Source organism: Argopecten irradians, chromosome 6 (genome assembly GCF_041381155.1).
Source record: "Argopecten irradians isolate NY chromosome 6, Ai_NY, whole genome shotgun sequence".
Taxonomy (NCBI): Eukaryota; Metazoa; Mollusca; class Bivalvia; order Pectinida; family Pectinidae; genus Argopecten; species Argopecten irradians.
In genome coordinates this window covers 21,710,869-21,736,361 of record NC_091139.1, presented here as the reverse complement: position 1 = coordinate 21,736,361, position 25,493 = coordinate 21,710,869, and the positions used below count along the sequence as shown (strand labels likewise).

The 25,493-nt window shown below is 33.3% G+C and overlaps 2 protein-coding genes across 2 annotated transcripts in view; both read left to right on the top strand.

The window, feature by feature from the left end:
* Positions 1–3,371: 3,371 nt before the first annotated feature.
* Positions 3,372–9,177, top strand: LOC138325322 (COP9 signalosome complex subunit 5). Its single transcript, XM_069270884.1, has 8 exons — positions 3,372–3,538; positions 4,198–4,432; positions 5,112–5,240; positions 5,527–5,592; positions 6,329–6,414; positions 6,724–6,835; positions 7,513–7,661; positions 8,425–9,177. The coding sequence occupies exons 1-8, from the start codon at positions 3,396–3,398 to the stop codon at positions 8,510–8,512; spliced, it is 1,008 nt and encodes a 335-aa protein (XP_069126985.1). The 5' UTR covers positions 3,372–3,395; the 3' UTR covers positions 8,513–9,177.
* An 8,559-nt stretch (positions 9,178–17,736) lies between these two features.
* LOC138325321 (brefeldin A-inhibited guanine nucleotide-exchange protein 1-like) overlaps positions 17,737–25,493 on the top strand; it is a 31,494-nt gene continuing 23,737 nt past the window's right edge. Inside the window, 8 exon segments of the mRNA XM_069270883.1 lie at positions 17,737–17,974; positions 22,381–22,411; positions 22,709–22,847; positions 23,332–23,478; positions 23,983–24,162; positions 24,495–24,590; positions 25,005–25,059; positions 25,172–25,276. Coding sequence (XP_069126984.1) covers positions 17,851–17,974; positions 22,381–22,411; positions 22,709–22,847; positions 23,332–23,478; positions 23,983–24,162; positions 24,495–24,590; positions 25,005–25,059; positions 25,172–25,276 — 877 coding nt within the window. The 5' untranslated portion in view covers positions 17,737–17,850.

The window sequence follows — 25,493 nt, the reverse complement described above, 5'->3', positions numbered from 1 at the left end:
GGATTATATGTAAAGATGCGTACGACCATGAGCTTTGGAGAACATCAAAGCGGCTCTAGGCCTAGATCAGAAGATTTGATGTCAATTTTTTACTCATTTAAAAACATATGAAATACTGACAAACGTATCATACTCAAGTCAAAAACCCTAATAGGGCCCCAAATTGGTTGTATTATCACGTTCAGCATCCATGAACATTTAGGGGAAAATAAAATCCATAAAACATTTATAAAATGACTTATGCTTAAACAATTGACAAAATAGAAACTTGCTCAAAAACTTTAACATGGAAATATGACAAATTAACAGACTTTCAAAAAAACCCTAAAGGGCCCCAAATTGGTTGTAAATTATCACGTTCAGCAATCCATACACATTAGGAAAAATAAGAATCATAAACATTATGATGACTTAAGCTTAAACAATTGACGAAAACAGAAACTTGCTCAAAAACTTTTAACATGAATGGGACGCCAACGCTGACGCCGACGCCGACGCGGGGGGTGACAGACACATTAGCTCCCCCTATTCTTCGAGTAGGCGAGCTAAAAAGTATATAAAGTATATATGGTTGTGTGTTGATTTAATCTCCTCCTGTGTGACCTATTGCAATTGTCTTTTGGCCGGCATCATCCAGTGTCTGTTGTAAACAATTTACAATCTTCTTAATAACCAAGAACCTCATACATGGACATGTTTTTGGGCCATAGCATGCTGGGATGAATCGATACAAAGTTGGTTCAAATCAATGATCTTGACCTATGTGCCAAGTCACAGGGCTGAGACATATTTGTTTTGTTTAAAAGCAAAACATTATTTATAACTGTGCATATCGGAATTCAGGTGACTGTTAGACATATATATCCTTATTGCCTTCTGCTCATTCTCAACTCTCATCCATTTGTAAACAATTCAAATTCTAACAAACTTCTTCTCCACACATCACGGTTTTTCTCATTTTACATTGTACAGCAAGTACAAAAACAACAACAATGAACAATCATGAATATTTTGTATTGATATTTTTTTTTTTTTTTTTGCAAATGTTCAGCAAAACAAACATGTTTCAAATCAAATTAATACACATATTTGATTAATACATTTGATCTGCATTCATTATTGAATTAAAAAAAAAAAAAAAAACAACAACTTTATATCATAGCAAAGGCACATGGTTTGTCATTTTAATCAAGGGAGATAAATCCGTTTTGAAGGATTTTCCACAAAGTGGAAAAGTTAAGATTAATTCATTTTCCATGCATTATTCAACCAAAAATTAGACTGGTACATTTCCTGGTCAACATCAATTATATTTTCAACACAAATTTATTAGATGATGTTTCAAGTAATTGTCGAGTATATATATATACATTAACTTTGACATCTGCCATGGCACAACATGTAATCTTCAATTTATCAATGTTTCCCAATCAAAGTTTACTCTAAGCCTTCTGTTTCAAATGGCGGAAATGAAATCACGATCCGGGGGGATTTTCCCAATTATGGTACAAAACACGCGTTCTTTGTAGTCAAACGTAGTAAAACAAGTCACGTGATCATACCTCATTCATGCCATTGGCCGAAATAAATATGGAATTGTGTTATGGGTAACTAGTGATCACATTAGTGTGTGTTTACTTCCAAATAGAGTGTTTTCTCTGACCTGGTATTTATACATAATTAGGCCTTTTGAAGAAGATCTTATCTTCCCTGTGTTATATGTATATGTTCTGAACCCTAAAGCAGGTAATAATATATATAAATATAAATTTAGAATTCTACGAATTTAGCCGGGAGTAGCCGATCTTCGCTGATTTTAGATTAGACGGTTAGACCTATTGTATTGGTTAATTCGCATTATATCATTTATTTACAAAACGTGGAAATGGCAGTTTTATAACCCATTTCAGTTCATTATTTATAGTAAAATAATACATATGTGCAAGTCAAAATAATATGCATGCAACATTAAAAACAGTTTGGAGTCTAAATATTTTTAAATAAATCAATTTCTCCGAAGAAATGGCAAGCAAACTATCACCATATTTGGAAGTAAACACACAATCACGTGATCACTAGTTACCCATAATACAATTGTATATTCCGACCAATGGCATGAATGAGGTATAAGCACGTGACTTTTTTTTACTACGTTTTTACTACAAAAAATAGATGCAGATATATATCCCGAGTTTGGAGCTAAAACCACGTCCCGGGAGGATTTTTAGCCCAAAGATTGAATCTTGCCATTAAGACCGTAACAAAAATTCGTTGTGCCTTTATATAAGTATATCGAGGGATGTAAATATTTATGTATATATATGGACAGGGCAAGCTAACAAGTAAAGCTGGTTTCCAAATGGGTATTGTGTATCTGTACTGTGACCTTTTTGGCTTTTAAATTACGTAACTGGTAATTTTCGTAATTCGCAAGAAAATGAAATCTTGAAAAAATCGTTGTAATATAATATAATATAGTACGGTATGTACCAAATGGACTTGGTACGAATCCTAATCCACAAAACACACACACAGCTTTTAAACGAATTTTCAACCCACGGTTATATATATTAATAAATGATTATGGCCAAGAGGATGGAAATTCGTTGTACAAAGCAGAGTCCTTTTGCACTCTAACTTCCTCAGCTCGTACTGACAGCTACATTGTACATGTACAATGTGTACGTACACGCAGGCTACAGCTGAATGGCCGGGATGTGCAGGATCACAATTTTTTTTATTTTGAAATCAAATAAATAAAAACTTTTCTGAATTAACAAAATCAACGTCGAACTCTGCTGTATGGTGCCTTGCTGCATATACATAGTGCCCTATGAAAGGGTGGCCTTTGATTTCCACTTTCAAGACCAGATGTCGACATCTTTTAGTTTAGATGTCGACATCAATAACTGACAAGTCGGTGTCACACCCGAGCATAACACGATTAATCGCCGAGTTACCGACTTTCTACATAATTGTCTTGGAATTATTATGTGGGCATGTTCATGTAGTAAGTCGACATATTCTTCTGTTTATGTCGACTTCTTCCGATATGATGTCGAATTAATGCCTTAATTATGTCGACATCATTGAGTCGTATGTCGGCAAATCGATGGCAGAAATATGCCACCATACCAGCCAATGAGATTCCATAATTTACGTAAGACGCAACATGATATTTCTAGACCTAAGTCAGTTTATGAAATCTTGTTACGATTGGATGCAAAATTATGATTTATATACAAAATGCAAAAATATCGTTCGTGTTCGATCGCTTAGTTTGAACAGAAACATGTGGTTTGAAGGGGAGTAACTCACACAGATACATGTATGCTCCGGCTCCGGTAAAAAAGTGACTCCGCAATCCGCTTCGTATATTATCTTTCTCAGCCAATATGGCCGCAATGGACTCTAAAAACGCTATGAAAACTTGGGAGTTCAGCAATAACATGGAAAGTGTCAACTCTCATGACGAAATATACAGATATGACAAACAGCAACAACAAGACATTTTAACAGCGAAACCATGGGAGAGGGAGTGAGTTTATTCTTTTAAGATGAAACTCAACTGTTTACTCGTTCTAACTTCCAAAACAGGGGTTATATTTTAAGTAACATTATCTGAATTTTACGATTCTATCAAAATAAAGAAGACAGATTAGTTCAAAAATGTATATATACAATTAATCTCAATGTAGGCTTACTGTGTTTATATAAAAAGAGCGGATCGGTGTGGCTTGTACATAACAGTTGGTGTTATACGGTCTAGATCTCTGTAATCATGATCAGCTGACGTAGCATGCTTCTTTGGCTCAGTCGGTAGAGTGGTAGATTTCCACACCGGTGACCCAGGTTCGAATCCTGGTCGGGACACTCGACAGGAATGTGTATTTCCCCTGTTCTTCTACTCTGGCGCCCAATTTGCAATTGTAGCAATCTCAAGAAAAAAAAGGGAGTAGTGTCGGTGTGGCTTGTACATAGTGTTAAATACGATCTGTCACTCAGTTGATGGACATGCTTCTTTGGCTCAGTCGGTAGAGCCATAGATTTCCACGCCAGAGACGTGGGTTCATTTTCCTGGTCGGGACACTGGACAGGAATGTGTATTTTCCCTGTTCTTCTATATTTACATGGATCTGTGCATTTCATGGCATCTATTTCTATTTTCAAATTCTATTTTATTTGTCATTTTTTCAGTCCACATTATTTTAAGCACATAAAGATCTCAGCACTTGCCCTATTAAAGATGGTGATGCATGCAAGATCTGGTGGGAACCTAGAGGTGATGGGTTTGTTACTAGGAAAGGTGGATGGTAACACCATGATTGTAATGGATAGCTTTGCTCTGCCAGTAGAGGGAACCGAGACACGAGTCAATGCCCAGGCACAAGCTTACGAATATATGGCAGCATACACAGAGTCAGCCAAACAGGTGGGTATGTCATAATGTCAGCATGAGGACCACTTTACAGTATCCATCAGCTGCTGGATCACTTCTTATAAAACATAATTACATTATCAACAGAAACAACAAACATGATTGTGGTGTGAGTAGAATCACTTCTCATAAAACATGGTTACATTATCAACAGAAACAACAAACTTGATTATGGTGTGAGTAGAATCACTTCTCATAAAACATGGTTACATTATCAGATCACTTGTGCTCAACCACTTCTGATAGCTGAGCTGATATATCTAGACATAACAGAAAGACTGAATAGATATTATATACTTCTTCAAATGTTAATTATGTAAGATACAAAATGTATGTCGCATGCTTGTGGATAAAGGGTTTATATACACAGGCCAATAAAACCAGAGATATACAAATATAAGAACAGATTAGAGTAGTTAACATTATTAAACATACTTGAATCTAGACAACTTATCTCCCTTTAACAAAAAGTCCTTTTTGATACAGCTATACACTTATTTCAAAGTAATATCATAATATGCTTTATTCACATGAGACATTAAAGTTTTATTTCAAAGTAATATCATAATATGCTTTATTCACATGAGACATTAAAGTTTTATTTCAAAGTAATATCATAATATGCTTTATTCACATGAGACATTAAAGCTTTAATGTAAATCTGACTATACAGGTAGGGAGATTGGAGAATGCTATTGGTTGGTATCACAGTCACCCTGGATACGGATGCTGGTTGTCAGGGATAGACGTCAGTACACAGATGTTGAATCAGCAGTTCCAGGAGCCATTTGTTGCCATTGTGGTAAATTTCAGGGCTAATCTAGCCAACCTGTCTGACCTTCGACTGATAAGTGATAATCGTTTATCCTCGTTTTCTTTTCAAATAAGAGAGTGATATTGTTCCAGTTCAGATTGAAAACTAGAGCAGTACAATTAACTTTATTTTCATACAAACATATACTTACAATATAATGTAAATTACAGTATAAAAACTTAATAAAGAATTGTTTTCGAAATTCACCTATTTTGAAAATGATATTTACTGTTATGTTGCAACTAAAGACTTGGGCTTTTTTTCTTCACTATAGGTGGACCCAGTGAGAACAATATCAGCTGGCAAAGTTAATATAGGAGCTTTCAGAACGTACCCTAAAGTAAGTAATATAGAGGCTTCAGAACCTACCCTAACATATGCGAAAGCAACAAATAGCCATCTGAAAGCCTATTTAATTAGAGAGAATTACTTTTCAGACGAAATCATGGAACTGAAAAGATACTGATATAAAACTAATTTTCAAATGACTCTCAGACTAAATTGTCCTTTTAAACTTATAAAATGACATCATTTTTAGCTATGGATACTATAAATAGAGGTTACACAACGAGTGGCTGTTGGATATGGAATTTATTCCACACGAGTGAGTTATTTTTTAAAAGTTACAAAAGACACAAGCTTTAGCGAGTGTCTTTTGTAACTTTTAAAAAATAACTTACGAGTGTGGAATAAATTCCATATCCAACAACCACGAGTCGTGTGACCTGTTTCTACCACAATTATATCCACTTTTAGCGGATAGAAATACGACGAGGATAAGTACGCTATCCAACAGCAGTTTTGGCGTCAAGCGGCGATCACAACATAGCATGACGTCACTCGATTATTGATGACGTTGACAAATAATGACATGACACTCAGAAAGACGTAGTTCGGTCAAAGTTCACCGTGTCAGCCAATCAGAATGCGTACAGAGTTTATACCACGCGTGGTATAAACAAATTGTTAATCAACAGCTGCATCGTTTATTTGATACCCTGAGAGTTGGATAACACTGACTATTGTGGTAGAATAAGTATTATTTCATATTAATAATTTTGTTGATTTGTTTGAAGGGTTATAAGCCCCCAGATGAAAGCCCCTCAGAGTACCAATCTATACCATTGAATAAGATAGAAGACTTTGGTGTACATTGTAAACAGTAAGTAGTTGATAGAAACGGTTCACACATTGTTTCTTTTACTAAACATTTACCCTGTAAGTTCATATTAACAAGCGTTCTGACCTTTGAATTCGAAGAAGTCAAATATATGTCTTGAGAATAGGTTAATTATTCAACAATAGCATAATTTTATGACAAGACAATTGTGAAAAGTACAAATTTAGTATCTCAGGTATAAAAGATGAAACTTATGTATATAGTCCTTTGTCAACAATCCACACAATTAGGATACAAACCAAAGATATTCACTGGATTACTAATATTAAATATAATATCTCTACTTTTCAGATACTATGCTTTAGATGTTTCGTATTTTAAGTCTGCCTTGGATCGTAAACTCCTTGAATCTCTGTGGAACAAGTACTGGGTGAATACCCTTAGTTCGTCAAGCTTACTCACAGTAAGTAAAGACATAGTAGCAGATACCTGTTCCTCTAGTGTCTCAGTTATTCAGAAGTGTTAAAATCCACATCTTATTTGCAGTGCTGTCTGTAGAGCTGATCTAATATCTACCCTATTGCCAGTCACAAATGCCCTAATAGTTTCCCTATTGCTACCTGAATTTCCGAATGATTGTTAAATATCAAGGGTTGTTGAAAATCCCGGTCACAACACACTTTTCTTTCACCAAAAAAAAAAACATTTTGATTCGTTGCAGTTGTATTTTTTTCCATTTTTTTCTTAAAATTGCAAGCTATTATAATTGTAAAATTATAACAAAATATTGAGGTATGAAAGAAAAATATTCTTTCATATGCAAAGACTTGGGTACAAAACTTCAAGGGTTAAGCCTCAGGTTTTACAACATTTTTTTACCCTCGTGTAGAATATCCCTATCATTTATATCCACACATGAAACAGTCTAGTCTTCCACTACCATTTGATTCCTTGTACACTCACCTAGTTTCTTGTTTCCTTCCAGTCAGACTGCACACTTCATTGTCAGACAAAATATATGATACATTAATACAGAATAGAAAAACAAATTTTGAAAGTCTCTTCATATGACATAGTTGATATCACCTATTGAATGCTTATTAGCATTAATATATTATGTATTTATGAACAATTTTACAGAATGCAGACTATACAACTGGCCAGATTTTTGACTTAGCAGACAAACTAGAGCAATCTGAGGTCCAGCTTGGTCGTGGTGGATTCATGCTTGGAATGGATTCACATGAGAAAAAATCTGAGGACAAACTTATGAAAGCAACAAAAGATGGGTAGGTAGTATATGTTGTCATGTTAGTGCATGGCAAACAGAATATGTGGCTCTTTCTTATTTTTCCCATTAATAGTTTTAGATATCTTTTAGTCATCCTTTGAACTCTATAAAAAAAAATTAAAAAATTGTTCGATTTTTTTCGTTTGATTTACATGTATTTAAATTGTTTAATTGTGAACTTTTAAAGTTTTGGATTTTATCAATGAAGAAATATCAGTAAAATGGAGTGGAGATACACACTTGGTTATAGTAATGCTTTTGTTAAGTACACATTTCTCATCCTTAAAATTTTAGCCCATCAAATTTAAATCACCTTTTATATGTCTGCCCTTCGGTCCATTTGTTAACAATTCTTGTTATTGCTTTTTCTCAGAAAGTATAGAAGGAATCTTTCTCAAATTTCAAGTATATGTTCCCATAGGTCCTTACCTTGTGTACATTTTATCTTGGACCAAATCTATCAACAATATGTTTGTTTTGATAAACAGACACCATGTGAAGTTTCCCATTGTGTATTCAATGTTTTAAAGGAAAAGACAACAGAAAGAAAAGTTGTTAAAGATGCAATTCAACCCGTCTTACGATTGTCTGATATAGATTATTATTTGATGGGCATCAAGATCTCTCGGTGATTTCTTTATATCTGTAATATTATACTTTTGTTATAAGACTTAGGGTTTAAGGCCAAAATTTGTTTAAAAGCTAATCAGAGATGCCTTAAAGATTGCATTAGATGAATTGAACAATATTTTACATTAAAGGTGTAAGCCCACGATGGAATCAATCCACGGTCTGATGTCGCAGGTGATTAAGGACAGACTCTTCAACAGGGTTCATCTCGCTAAATGATGATCTGACTGTCAGAGATTTCCAGGACATGGCAATCATGTGACTGTACTCTCCACTTCAAACGCTTGATTATGTGGTCATGTGATATAATTAACTACCTATTGGTAGTCATGTGACTGTAAGATGGAACACTTACGGTTGGTCATGTGACTGTACTAACACCTATGAGTTGATCATGTGACCATATTTGGAGATGCCTGGCCAAATGAACATGTGATATATCGTGCTGGACTGTACTTTAGGAAGTCTTATAACAATTTTCTCACAGAATCATAGTAATCAGGTTATTTGCATTTGGTGTGAAGAGAACTTATCTGGACTGTCATCAGAATAAATGAGGAGAAGATGTACAGTACCTCAGCAATGTTACCATGTTCATATTTACAGATTGGTGGTATAATGATATCGAGAATGAGGTGAAAAAATGAACGTGTTTGTGCTCAAATGAAGCTGATTTACAGTGCATGTATGAATGAGAGAAATCACTATGAAAGTGCTTTGTGTGGAATATTTATAATGTCTGCTTAACTTTAATATCTATTGTGATTTTGATTGTAAAACACACCAGAGATACGCTAGTTTTGGTGGATGAAACAAGTGCTAAATATCAAATGATTCACACACTTTAGTAATGTTAACTGCAAATAAAGATATAGTCCTTTTTATATCAGTGATGCTTTATTTTTTATCTGTTGCCATTAAACAATTTTCTGTATTACTATTTCTCCAGAAGGAATCTTTTCAAAACTTCATGTATATCTCTTGATCCATATATAGTTCTGCAATGTCAGCATGATCTGAAAACAAGCTGGCTAGCAGGAGCTATCTTTGACAATAAAAAATGTTAAATGTTTTTGCTATTTCTCACAAAATACTGAAAATGTATCATTCTCAAATTGTATATGTAAATTCCTCTTGAAATTCCTCGTGGACCTAGTCATGCTATTTTTATATTGGAGACAATATAAATAAATTAATAATAAAAAAAAGATGGCCGACAGGTTGCCATCTTTGATTTTGAATATTTAAGTTTGTTATCACTAATTCCTAAAAAGTACAATATTGATTTAGATGAAATTCTATATGTAGGTTTCTCTTGTTCTCTGAAATTCGTAGCATGTATAAAATCAATATTAAATGAAGACATTGGGGGTTATGCGCTATAAGGCCAACAAATAAAATACGTCTGTTTAGGGTTACCTGACCGACCCTATTTTTTTACCCCCACCCTAATTTTTTTCCACTTTTCTACGAACAAAAAAATAAAAATAAAAATCGGGATTTCGATCTCGGACTCCGGTTCTGGCCATTATTTAGAGTGAAAGACACTTAAAAAAAATAGTCCCGACCTACCGACCCTAATTTTTTTTTGGCAATGTAACGCTAATCGGACTTTTTTTGTCTAACATAAATAACGCGATTTACATAGATTTACTCTCTCAAGCCACATTTAACAGTTTCAAATAGTCACAGAATTTGTGTTTTTCAGGATTCCCTATGTACATAGAGGTTGGTGTTGTCTAACTTGTCGAAGATCATTTTGTACATAGTAACAATGAAAATATAAGAAATACAAGTTTTCCAATAACCAAAGGTACAATCGGACTGAAACTTCAATTCTTCCTACACGTTTTGATAAAAACATAACGAAAACTACAAGTCAGTTGTCAATTTCGCCCATATGCTTTCGGATTTCAGTATGCGGAGACGACCTCCAAATTATATAGCCATATGAACATGCCTACGGCACGTGTGGGAGATTTATCAAAGTTTATTTATATACGTTAATGATGTTACGTTACGGAAGCCGAATAGTGCAAACGATGATTTTAAAAAAATGTGTTGGTCCTATTCGGCCTTTAAATTTTTCATATACAATCCCTTAAATTTTGTTTGAATTTTAAGCGCCCGATTACTTAAAACAAGGACACGTGAACGCTATCCAAAATGGTACATTTAATACATGTCATATGAAGCAGTTTAGTTTGAAATTTAATCTGACAATAATTGTCCTGATCAAAAAGGTGCTTCAACAGTAACTTTGACATTTTTTCATATTCTTTGAAATTTCGTTGCATATTATCCCTGTTTAAAATAAACATGATAATAAAAATTCCGGAAAACGATGTAGATCGTGCGACAGCCCTAAAAACACCATATAAAGTTATATACGAAACAATTCCGAGTTCACTTTACTGTTGGTAAAACAAGGTAAACGGTAAATCACTAAATCTGGATTCAAGCACACGTTGGAAAAATTGTTCAAAAAATATAGCAGCGAGCTTTCCCTTTTCACAAATATAACACAGGGGGCCAACTCAATGAAAATGGATGTATGGATATATACTCATCAGTCCATCCTCCAAATACAAAAAATGTATGACAACATCCATTTTCATTGAGTTGGCCCCCTGTGAAATCTAATACACTTTAGAATACGAGTTTTACCATCTTTTTACCAAACATTAGATATCTCATATATATTTATTGCAGATAGCGTATATCCTAAACGACAACTAGAGTAATGGGAAATTATTGCTTTTGCGTTTTCAGTATATCGTTGAATGCAACCAAACAGCGCTAGATTCTGCCTTTCAGTGCCATCATTTCGAACGGTTCTTAGATGTGTACCGAAGTGCTTCGAATGCTACGAAATCTCATTCTATATAAGATATCAACGAGATTTCAATTACATGTATATAAAATGTCTTATATTTTAATTGAGATATCTTCTATACAAAATAAGATATCTTATTTAGAAAATTAAATGAGATATCTTATATGCATCTTATATACTATATGATATATCTTATATACATAAATGAGATATTTTATTTAAAGTTGTACGGTCTATCACTTTCGCTCTTTTTGTCATAGTGAAAACTGTTTAAGTGTTATACACATTTTTCCCCGTCTGTCCGAGGTTTAAACTTTCTACTTTTACCACTTTTTATAAAGTTGCAGCACTTGAAGTATTTTTAATTATAGAAGTAAAAAATCTTTTTAACGTGTACACGTCAAAAATAAACTCGAAAGATGCCGAATCATTCCGAACTCTTCCGAACATCGTCGCGACAATCTCGAAGTAACACGAGAGTTGTGAAACCAAATGTCAACAATTTTTTTCATAAACAAAACATGCGGTCGACCTCAGCAGACTGGATCTACAAAGAAAATAATGCTTGCACATTACAATATTTGATACACACAATATTGAATTACGGCAATGTGTGAATTAGATGTTTCAAATACTCGCTCTGTGGACATATACCAGCACGATTTGCTCATGTTAGCCAGAAGGAAAACGTAAACAAACACATGTGCGCTTACGCTAGTTACCTGGATCACCACGTGCAGGACGTGTAGACATAAGTCACGTGGTACGATTCGGAATGCCGACAAAAGCCGAATGGCGATGATTGAAGGCGCTGTATTCAAAACCAGGAATGTATGATCCCTAGATTTCGGCGCTCTTATAGGCCGACATATTCTTTTGGGGAGCTTAATCAATAAGATACATGTGCATGTTCAAATATCAAATGTTTAAGCAATGTATCGTTACAGTGAAAATTACCAGAAATACAACTTTAATTTATATGTGAGATATCGCATATACTATATAAAATATGTTATATGATGTATGAGATATCTTACATGTTATACCAAATATGTATATCTCACTTATAAATCCTTGGTTATACAAAACATCTCATATAGTATATAAGATATCTTATATAATAATATAAGATCATATATAATTCGATTAAATACGGTGTAGACCTTGGTCTTTCAATAAATGTGAAATTGGCTTGCCATATAAAATGGCCTTACTTATGGGCACTCTGGTGTGTCCAAATTGATATAAACAATAACTAATGCTCAGACAAGGAGAGTAAGTCACGCCGGATATTTAGATAGTAGGCAATTCTAGACTTAACCAGAAACATATACATATAGATTGGAAACTCCTTCTTTGTATTTGTTAACAGGCAGAGGGACCTCCGGTTTATAGGCATTTTGCCTTGGCTAACTACTTTTAAGTGTGTTCTTTCAAACATGATATTTTTGTACCAACATAAAGTTTAAACATTATATCATGGTTTGATGTGATCAGTTTTCCCGATTGATGTCATTTAATATGATTTTTGAAAGCACTAAAATAAGCAATTTTACCTGGTTTTTCGAAAATCAGTCATTCAAAACCGGAAGTGCATTTTCTTTTATTAATAAATAAGTTAAAATATACTTTTTTCTATCCAAAATCGTACTCAAACCATCTGAAAATTACTGAACTTTTACAACATATCAAAGTTTTTCTTTTTATATTCAAATATTTAAGAGTTAATCTAAAAAAAACCTAAGCACATACAGAGGTACATCTGCCGATCGTAAAATTGGAGGAGTTGCCAATCTCTATGGGACGCTACCCAAATTGGAACACTTTTTGAAGATAATTGTAAAAAAATTCTTACTTGTGCTTGAATCCAGATTTTTTTCCTAATATTCCACTGTAACAAAATGGGTCGATAATTAGTATGTAACACTAAGTTTAAAAGTACATTTGATATAGTACCCATGGGAAAGTAAAACAAACGATAGATTGATAGGTATAGATATGTGATAGTCAGAAGTAGCAGTGTTGCCTTGCGCGGTATCACGTAGTCTGTCATCTTGGGAGATGATATCCAAGATGAGCAGGGCGGAACCTGACTTGCAGTTTATCAAAGCGGTCAGCGGTACGGCCAACGTGATAACGCAGCAAAGCGTAAGGTTTAGGTTAGATGGAGATGAGAGATTTTGGGCCGCACGTGCTTTTTTAATATATGTGCAAAGGGGCGGGGCGGAGTAGAAATTACATTTGTAGGTTGTTAGATATACTTGGAACGGAGGGAGTTGGGAGAGAGACCCCAGGATGTAGGCCACAAGGAAACATCACCCGGACGGGGCTCCGAGGTGGTGTTAGGGAGCCGGACGTAAAAGAAGGACTAGGTAACATGAATCTGTAAAACACAACGGAAGTACTAAATAAATTTTTAACTAAATACCACGTGTATGTGTTGTGTCACATACGGTATTAATTTGGTGCCGTGACCAGGATAAGAACGGGTAACCGAGGAAAAGACACCTCCTGTTACTTATTTCATTGATGTGTTTAGGAGCCGAAATGGGATCTCCAGTGTGATGCCGTTTGGAATAAGGAGAACGAGGCTTAGGCTCTGGGAATAGGGATATATTGCGCATCACTGTGGCAGAAAGCGGAAAGTTCCTGCAGGAGAGTTTCCGAGGAGCCGGAGGTGTCTATGTGACCCTGGTCAATAATTTTTTGAATGGAATAAGTTACAGAAGAGGTGGTCCTGGAGGAACAGTATACATGTGTATGTATACAGTAGTTTATGTCGTATCGTCATATGATGGAGTACTGTAATTGATCATGGATTAATAAGTATACCTATTTTGCATCATTGTTTGTGGACTGTGTGCTGTATTACCAAACATTTTGTAGCCGTGTAGCGTATTTAGCATTTAATCTATATAAAACTGTGACGGTTCGCTGTAAAATCTTAAATTGATGGATCCTACTGATTTGAAACACTACAAGTAAGTGATTAAAACTGTTACGAGAAGGACCATATAAAGAGACATTTTGAAACTAGCATGACTACATATTTAATTATGGATCGGCTCAAATATTTCAAATTTTATATCGGATATCAACAGCAGTGAGGCGAGTAATTAGAAACAGGTAGATAGCGTGGATAATACTTTAAAACATGGAAATACAATTCGTCTCATGGACCGATATGGGAAATACCGGAATAATAATAGAAGTCGCCAATGCACATCATTGAGTTAGAAATGTGTACAGCGTTAATTGACTGCTGAAGGATACCGCCGTATATTTCACCAAAAAGATAACATGATATTTCCAATGTGGAGATTGAAAAATTAAGTTATTGGTTCAAAATGGAACTGGGTTTGAAGTACTACTGCTGGGACCTGTGGATTTATTAAGATGGCCTTGTACAAACTTATATGGATGTCGCGAAGTCGTGGACTAAGTATTAATTAATGTTGTAACTTAATGATATTGTGGACGTTCAGTTTTGTAGTTTTTCGCAATGTCGTGAATTGTTTTCTTATCAATGACTGAAATGTTCGAGCTGTGGATTATGTGAACTATATTGGATTAATGTTGTGATGTAGCTAATGGCCATGTTGTGAACTGTGCTAGATGTCGTTATTTTGTAATCAATGACTGGAGTATATAACAAAGTTTAATGAACATGCAATTCAGTTTAGGACACTGTAAAGTTTAATGAACATGTTAGTCAGCTTAGGATATTGTGAATGATTAATGAAAATGCAATAAGGTATAGTAATGCATATGCTTCATTGGTGGATGTACACTTTATTGAATACAAAGGAAGTTGCTGTGAATTGAAAGATTAGGACACTGTGTGACATGGATATGTAATTGCAATGGGCTCGTAAATATGTCAGAAATGTTACGTCTGACTTCAATTCAGCAATTGGTTGACATGGAAAATGTATTAATTGGAAAGATATTAACGAATACCATGTCTTTATAAGTTATTATAGATATAAGTGAAGATTTTAACTGTTTGATAATCTAAAAGGGGAAGGTGGTACCTGTATTACAAAGGAGGACTTAGTGATAAGTATCATAATGAGGAAAAACGGTATAAGTGATAAGTATGAAAAGCAGTTAGGTTAATGATTAACATAATTATTAGTTAAGTTGACAATGAATTTAATTATCAGTTAAGACAGTGATAAGTCTAATTATCAGTTAACATTTTGTATATTGGTTTTGGAATATTAGTTAATATTCTTAGCGGTGAAGGTATGTAACAAATTGGGTAGATAATTAGTATGTAACATTAAGTTTAAAAGTACATTTGATATAGTACACATGGGAAAGTAAAACAAACAATAGATTGATAGGTATAGATATGTGATAGTCAGAAGCAGCGGTGTTGCCTTGCGCGGTATCACGTAGTCTGTCATCTTGGGAGATGATATCCAAGATGGGCAGGGCATAACCTGACTTGAAGTTTATCAAAGTGGTCAGCGGTACGGCCAACGTGATAACGCAGCAACGCCACAAGGAAACGTCACCCGGACGGGGCTCCGAGGTGGTGTTAGGGAGCCGGGCGTAAAAGAAGAACTAAAACACAACGGAAGTACTAAATAAATGTTTAACTAAATACAATGTGTATGTGTTGTGTCACATCCACAAATAGATGCCTTTATTTTAAATTTCGTGATTTGTTTACTTGTCAGCAGTGCATATATTTATAAATACAGAGCTTGAAAGCATGCCCGGTCCAGCCCTATGTTTCAGCAGGTTTGAGTACCCAAAATGGAACACCTCCTAAATAAAGTTTGATTAATAAATAACCAGGTATGATAAAAAAATGTTTGAATTCATTTAAAGAAAGATCAAACATTTTTTAGTTTATTCAAGTCAAATGCCTTCAAAAATATTCCATTCAGCGATTGTTTTTCTTATTTTAAAATATATGGTGTTTTTAGGGTTGTCGCATGACGTCGTTTCCCGGAGTTTTTCAAGATTTCATTATTTTCATTTTTAAATACAGATAATAGGCAACTGGAAAGAAACTGACATTAAAATTGTCACAGTTATTAGTCAGCACCTTAATTTTATTCAGGACAGTTATTGTTAGTTTAGACTGTAAACTGAAGATTCTGTATCACATAATTCAAAAGTGTTCCATTTTGGTAGCGTTTCAAATTGGGTAGCGTCACGTTATATGTTTCTGACTTAAGGATGTACACCTCTGAGAAGTCAAAATTTTTCTTGTATTAAACTTTTTTTCTCATATGGATTTTTGGAAATAGGAATTCATACCATATAAGAAAATGGAAGAGAAAGCATATGTTGATGTTCTTGTTTTTGAGCTATTGCCACTCAAAGATACCAAGTTGACAAAATATTAGATATTTATGGATTTTTGCCGTTTTTACCATATACACAAGAGTTTAAAGCCATAATTTCCTAATGAGATGTTAGATATGTATGGAAGTTTGAAGAATTTATTTTCCTGTAGTCTTCTTTAAAAATATACAAGTTTTGATTAATAAGACTCATATTTTTTCTCAGAATAACAACATATGCTACCCCTACCCCTTAATTTTGAGCTACAAAATACACCATTTTCAGCCATTTTTGCCAAATTTAACCCTTTATAGAAACCGTTGTGGTATTAAACTTTTGTTAATATTTTGCATATCAATAGGGAATGGGTTGTTCTTTCTAAATTAGGCAGAAAAATGGGGGTCAGTGTGCTTACTTTTTTGCCTCATTTGAATATGTGTTATTTTTCAGTATTTTAGATTAAAAAATAAAAGTGCTCAAATTACCATTAAATGTAAAAATAAAGTGACAAAAGCGTATCTCTTCACGCAATATTGCTCAATATTTTAATAACCACCAACCTAGTAAAGATTAACAGCAAAAATTAGCTCGATACAGCTAAAAATGCTGGTGCAGTGATGATTTAAGTAAAAACAATTTCATTAAAAAGGAAAAAGACACAATTTCAAAATGGCCGCCGAATGGGCCATTTCTTAAAATCCATGTATAAAAAAAATCTACTGAAAATAGAAATGTAATTTTATGACAAAATTTGCATCTGGCAACTTGCTACAGATATTGATAAAATATATTTGAAAATCTCATAACGTCTTTGATCTTTGTCGAAACGAGACTTCAACGGGACTGAAACCTCATAAGAATACATCCTTAACTTTAACATAACAGTTAAATCTCTGGTCACAGACTCGAGGAAGATGCTTTGATTTGCCATCTAACTAATTTATATATTATTATTAGAAATGAAAGGATTGATATTGAGAAAAAAAGTATGTGTAAATAAGTTCACGTGCGTTTAAAGAAGGGAGGTAACCCTTATAATGGATAAGAGTGGTATTTCGATCCGTATTCCGCACTGAAACAAAACAAAAAATTTACAGCGCCATCTATCTGTCAAATTACAGTCTCGGGCCGAATGCAGTTGCGCATGTAATATTTCAGTTTGTTATCTTTTTTTAAACACGATGAATAGAGAAAATAATATAAATCGCGATACTAAGACATACCGTATTAATTGTTGTCGATACATGTGTCTTAAAAATAATTGACACGTTGTTTTCGATTTATTTACAGTGGTGATGCAGGAGGTCACGTGACAGATTGGAAATAATATGGCGGACGACAAGGTGGTAATACCGGATGATATCTGCTAGAAACGAGAATTAACTTGTATTGGTGTAATGTTGAATATCCATTGATAATGCAACAAGGCACACGGCCACAGGACATGTTTCTAACACGTGCGCTCGAGAAAATCTTGAGCGATAAAGAAATTAAGAAGGCACATCACTCTCAGCTGAAACGAGCTTGTGAGGTGGCACTTGGTAAGGGTCGATTTGTCTCATGAAACGTTATACAGATATAAACGTTTGTTTACAATACTTAATTTGGTTTTAAGTGATTGATACCTGAAATACTGTCCGATATAACGACCATACATTTATATCATACTCTGACCAACGGGTGTCTATTTTGACAGCCACAGAAGCCCCTCCCACTTTCGGGACTCCTAACCTTTTAAACTGTCACGGCATCGTCATGCAAGAGTTACATTAATCAAAAATACGTGATCCTAAAGATCATTGGTTTCTAAGACTGTGTAAAAAATAGGTCTAACATATTGATAAAATGATTAAGCTTAATACTGAGTTATTCACTAGACTACAGACAATGATTCAGATTTGGGCTAAATTTAGGCCATTTTACAAGTACTCTTTCAAAATATTCTTAAGTTTTTGAAAATCCTTTATAATTCCAATAGAGAATGTCCTAACAGAATTTTGTAAAAATCGCAAAATGTCCGTAAGATTTTGAATCTGAAACGCTGTACAGATATACAAGGTATAGTCATCAATCTGTAAGTATAAATAAGATACTATCAGATGGAGTATCAACACAAATATTTGAACGAGACTTTTCAAAATCGAGATGGTGTTTTGCACCTCCGTTTGACCCCCTGCATGTGAACAGGCAATATTGTTCCCTTCATTTGATCAAAACGTAAATTATTAACACTTTAAATGACAAACAAGTAATTATTTTTGAACTTATAAATCAATTTGAATTGTTTAATAACAAAACAATGTTCTAATATTTAGATTTTTGTTTACGTTAGATTGACACGTGAATCTGTTTAAGAAAAAGGCTGATGATCGATACCAAATGCAATAACTAAACATAATTGTGTTTGAAGATATTTACAATTCTGAACTTAAATAAAGAACAAATTTACGTATATTTGCCCTGTCAAAATGATCATACGATCATGATTTAACTTCAAAGGGCCAATTAACTTGCAGTGTTGTTTTGACACATGACATGTGTATGAATTCGAGAATGGCTTATGGTGATGAAGCCATGCTCTGTGTCTTAATATGTTTTGAGAATTCTTCCTTTATTGTTCATCAATGCGGTGAACTAGCTTGATGATATTTCATAAAATAATGCATATTCAAGCAGCTATGAAACAACGTAACAAGTATTTTTGTATCCATATTACATACGAAACTTACGGTAGTCATTGCACGCCGACTTTGCATGCTTCAATATCTCATTCAACGAGACGCTTGATACACACATGTCTGGCGTAGTCAAAAGAGTCTGGTCAATTTGATTTTAAAGATGCTCCTCCGCCGACAGAGAATGAATGATATTCATCATTTGAACAATAATTGGTGTTTAATCGTGTATATATATGTTTAATTAACACAAAAAATTATATAAAATCATCTATTTCGCAATTGGTGCATGCGCAATTAGTACTTCATTCCATATAGGATATAGTGACACGGAATTTTTTCAGGATGCAATTAATTATTTTTCATATTTTTAGCTTAAAGTAAAATTAGAAGCTCAAACTTTTCAATGGTGGTAATGGTGTAAAGTAAGTAACATTTGCAAGTGAAGAAAAATACTAAATCATCTGCTCCTGTTTTTGATAGCGAAAAAATACCATTTGTCAGCGGTGAAGCATCTTTAAGAATTTCCCAGAATTGGTTTATTCGAATAACTGGAGGTCATGTAAAAAGTTTATTCAAATACACTGAGTTGAAAAACAAAGATAAAGAAGGAAAAAATCGGGACCGCAGAATTTTATACAATTAACCGAAATATTTGAATAACTGTTATTCGACTAAGTGGAGTCCTCTGTATATAGGTAAAATAAGGTTTTAAGATTCAAGATTCAAGAAATTTTATTTAATGAGGCATAGTACATCATCAACATTGTAGTGCTATTCTTGCAACAAACATGTAATTTAAAGATTCAATATAACTTATAAAATATCACACAGATATCATCATATATTCACTGATAAACTTTATAATGACACAGAAATATTCTTTTATGATGAATATTGAAAGCATAGTCACAGGTATACATAATTACTTTTAAAACAGTAAGTTAATATTGTACATATTGATGGCTAGCTACTTGATAAGGGAAAATGTCCCCTTAGTTTAGTTGATAGAAAAACAAATCAGTAGCACTAAGTCTAGGGTTATTGTTTTGTATTTGATCCTGGCTGGTTTTACATATTCTCACAATGTAACATACCTTATATTAACTCAAGTGGGTTTTTTCTTAGCAGTTAAGTTACAGTTATCAATTAACAATCCTTTTCGAAAACAAAAACATTATCACTTAAATTCATATTTTATAGTAAATATATCAGTTGGTTGTGTAAGTGATACTGATAAACAGATGTATAATTTATGTAGGGGTATGTTAAATTGATGAAAACTTGCATGAAAATCAAATGCAAAGCTAATCTGGCAATGAGGCCAGTGTACAAAAAAATTATTATATGCTTTGTATGGACTTAAAAGATGTTGTGTGAATAGAGTTTATTATTACAGTTAATTATATATTAATGCATTCAAAAGTTAGCTTTGTTTTGGTGTATATTTAACCAGTCTATATTGTCATCTATTATCTGAGATAGTTGTAAAAAGATGGTTTCACAAGTTCAGGGCTCGAATTTTACAATTTTTGTCACTTGCTAAAAATAGCAAGTGCCTTAAATTTGTACTTGCTAAAATGCATTTTTACTTATACTTAAATATCCATATTTAAATTCAAGTTTTGTTACATATAAAATCATTTATATCATGTATGATGTTGTGAGGTGAAAAGGTACATTATGTATATCAACAACATTTTAGTAAGAACTGGGTCCCCATATTTTCCAATACAACAATTTTTCAATCATTATGCCATTTTTACAGTTGTCCGTGATAAAAACCACTTGCTAAATTAAGCAAGTGCATATTTTTTTCACTTGCTATTCTGGTATATCTACTTGCAAAAAGCAAGTAAAACAGCCTGAAATTCGAGCCCTGAAGTTGTACCAGATTCTTTTAGCCTTTTGGTTAATAAAATAAGTCAATGATGATAAAAAAAAATATATGCAAGTATGAAGTTCATCTCACAACATGAACATGATAGACACGGAATACATTCACTTGATTAATAATCTTCCACTATAGCTATTTTTGTTTCACCTGAATATCATATCAGATTTTGAAATGCATTATTTTAATTTTTTTGTACCAGTAATTTTAACTAGACTTGTTAAAATTTTAGTTAAAATGACAGCAAAAATGAAAGTTTAAGCTCATTTCAAAGATTTTCAGTTAGAGTGCACGTGACTGCTATAATATACCGATTACATGTTTAAATGTGTATTTTTTTATTGCTGAAGTTTATGATGGTGTATAAATAAGATAATATGAAACCATAGCTATACTAATTTATAAATAATTATATGTATCAACAATTAAACTATCCTAGAAAAGAAGACACTGTTTATTACATGCAGAGAATTAAAGCATTAAAAATATTTGTGTATTTGTACTGATGAAATCAGTGACTGGTAAGTTTTGCTTGAGGCTATACAATTTAAAAAGAACAGTGGTGATTACATGTGTATCTAACTACTAAATTAAAAAAAAAAAACATTGAATGTATGTATACACCTTAAACAACCATGTTTTAATTTGCTTAAGTTTAAAAACAGTGGTACATTATAATTACTACATACCGTATTCAGTCCAATAAATGTCCCCATTTCTATAAGCACCCTTCTCCCTTTATGAGGCTCATCTTCACTTATTTTGAACTAAATGCAGACTGAAAATATAAAAACCAGTGATTTCTTTATTTGATTTCTTCTGCATATTGATTTATAGCTTATTTTGTTCAATAATTAAATTTCATGAAAGGCCAATCAAAATTTGTTTCTATTATAATTAAGCATTAAAGTCACAATTTTTTAATTTTATCGGGGTATGAAAAAAATTTTGTTTGCAAACTGTGTGAATCCGTGTAGCGGATTCTCACAAAAGTTTGCAAACAAAATTTATTTCATAACCCAATGAAATTAAAAAATAGTGACTTCAATGCTTATAATTAATTTTCCGGGCTACTTTATAAAATGAAATACGTTTACACGTAGGATTCCATTGATTTTTTCCAAGGGATTTTTTTTTTTTTTTTTTCCAAATTGATACGCAACATCAATGTTTCTATTGTGACGTCACTATTACGTCGGGTTTCTACGCCATTCTTATTAATAAGCACCCTGGTGCCTAATGGGTTGAATGTGGCGGTATATATATATACACACAGTCTTGCACTTAGAGTCAAATTTAAATTGCACATATAGACCTGTACATGTTTTCTGAAAGAGTTGGATACTTCTATAATTTTTTAATTTCTTATTTGTTTCAGAGGAACTGAAGAAAGACAGTGATGTCCGCAAGTAAGACATCATATATGTTATTTCTTTGTATTCCAAAACAGCAGTACAAGTATTTTGAGTGCTTTTCGGAATATAAACATCTGTAGCTAGTGGTTATAATATGTCATACATTGCATCCCTCATTGTTTTCAATAGTTTGTAATTATGATCATCTTACCAATATATATTATTACTTTGATGCTAATTTTAATGATTTTTTTTCTTAATTGTTTTTATTTAATCCATATACATATAATTATCTTTTAATGTATTATAATGAGTATCAGATTTTCCTTGATGTCAGGCTTTGTATTTCAGAGATGACAAGTTGCCCTCTGCCCTTCCAATGCCTATACAGGCAGGCTTCGTGGAGGCAGACAAATATTTCATGCCGTTTGAGTTGGCATGTCAGTCAAAGAGTTCTCGCATCGTAAACACTGCACTGGACTGTCTTCAGGTAATGTCATTGCACTTGATGATCATTCTAATTTTGTAATTTTACAGTACAGTGTGTTAGGGTGAAGATGGTTAAGAATGCAATTTTGAAAATATTGGAAAAAAATTGTTAAATTGAGCACCTGTAATAACGTTTAATTAAATCATTTTAAAAAGTTCTTTCTTACCTTATATTTTAATCCGTCTGTGCATATCAAAGAGTTAACTCCTGTGTGGGTAAGTATCGATTGTGACATTATTTTGTGAGCGAAAATAACCCATTGTTTTCACATCATTCCCAATACCAACCTGCAAGTGAAGATAACTCTTTAATATGTAGATATGGAATAGGTATTGTTCTAGAATCGTAAAATTATACACTTGTTACAGTATCAACACTAAAAATTCATTCAAATTATCTCAGGGTATCTTGAAATTGATATAAAATCCATGAGCATTTTTCCCTTTCAAAAATTGTAATGTTTGTGGGTTTTTATTTCCTGCAGAAATTAATAGCATATGGCCATCTAACTGGGAACACCCCAGACAGTACAACACCTGGCAAGCGTTTGATTGACCGTATTGTGGAGACAATATGTGGCTGTTTCCATGGACCCCAGACAGATGAAGGTGTTCAGTTACAAATCATTAAGGTAAGGAACCCTCATCTTGCTTATTAATAACAAGGAACATGTCCAAACTTAAAACAATAAGAAAATTGATTTAATCCTATCCTTGCTAATAAGAACATTTGAAATAAAGACTTTTTACATACATATTAGTATGTATATACTTGGCATATTTACTGTAAATTTATGTGAAGGGGAAAATTTACACTTATAACGCTAAGGACATTTTAGTGAGAACATTTCATGCGTGCGTAATGTATTGTTTATGTATGAAACTGGTATAAAATGTATTCTTGAAAAATTAATAACATAGAGAAATGTTAACCAGTGCTAATCACGAAATTAACACTTACAAAAATATCCACTTTCACAGTATGACTCTTTCTATAATTGGTTTCTTGATGTATATAATTTCATATTTCCATATATAGTTAGCACGATATGAGATGTGTTGTCATGGTAAGGAGATAAGTTGTCACTAGTTTATATGAGAGAGTTGTGGTAATGAGATGAGTTTTATCTCCTTAGGCCCTGTTGACGGTGGTTACCTCCAACACCTGTGAGATACATGAGGGGACAGTTCTCCAGACTGTTCGCACCTGTTACAATATTTACCTTGCCAGTAAAAACCTCGTTAACCAGACGACAGCCAAAGCCACTCTCACACAGATGCTCAATGTGATCTTCATGAGAATGGAGAATCAAGCTGTATGTATCAATCAAGTTTTCCTGTCATACTTTGGATACAAACTTTCCTGTTTTTTGTCTGTTTCCATATTATATCAAATACAATTCTAATGTTTCTGATGTTTTTCAGATCAGTTTTACCAGATAAATACAAAGTTTAGATATAAGCCCAATCATAGCCAGTGTTCATATAACATAATTTGATCACCAAAGCAACTTATATCCTGGTAAATTATATTGTGTTTATATATATAGAACGCTGAGTTGTATACAGTCATGTTATCATTCTTGTAATGTTTATATTCAAGGAAATATTTTTTGTTGTTTTTGTTTATTTATTATTTTCTTTAAAGCTGCAAGAGTCAAAACAAAGAGAAAGGGCTGCAAGTAAATCATCCACCAAGAAAGAGGAAGATAGAGAATCTCCAAAATCTGAAGCACAACCAGAGGTAAATACTTGGGCTGTTTTCGTTTATTCAGAACAACCTGATCGATGTTAAAGTCATTATTTCATGTATAAATCCTGATGAACTTGCAGTTTTTGATACAGACCTGTGAATGCTTTGTCAAGGCTTGTCTAAAAACAATATAAAATCACTAGGATTGTCTTTAATTCATAAACGAACAACTTGACCCAACCAGTCAAACCGTATAAATCGAAAATGGCCTTGGTCTAATGCCAAGGGGAGATAATTCATAGGTCAGTAGAGACTGTGGAATATAGATTTGATAGAATCTTCTATTTCCATTATAACATTGTGCGTACTAAACAAAATCTATCTAAAATTCTTAATAATAATTACCATATCAATTACAGTCTACAGCATGCATGCTTCCATACTTTTTTATCATACTTTCAACAGAATGGTGCAGTTACTGATGATACTGAAACACCCAAAGAGAATGGCCCTGAATCTGGTGAGGATGCTTTATATATCTTATTTATCATTTTAGAATTCTAACTTTGTCGTGCTATTACTTAGTAACATTGTGATAATTTCTTGACAATGTGAAATTATTGTTTCCTTAGAACCACAATCTGATTCTGAGAAGAAAGAAAATGAAGAAGAAATGACAACGGAACAGGTGGTCAGTGATGTACTGGACAATATCTTAGAAGACAAGGTCACTCAAGGTATATTCATGTTCTGTAGTTTATTTCTAAGAAATCTGTAAAGAGTTAAAACAGATAATGAAGATCAGGTAATCAAGTTACAAAAATATAATGAAGATCAGGTAATCAAGTTACAAAAATATAATGAAGATCAGGTAACCAGGTTACAAAAAGATAATGAAGATCAGGTAATCAATTAACAAAAAGATAATGAAGATCAGGTAATGAAGTTACAAAA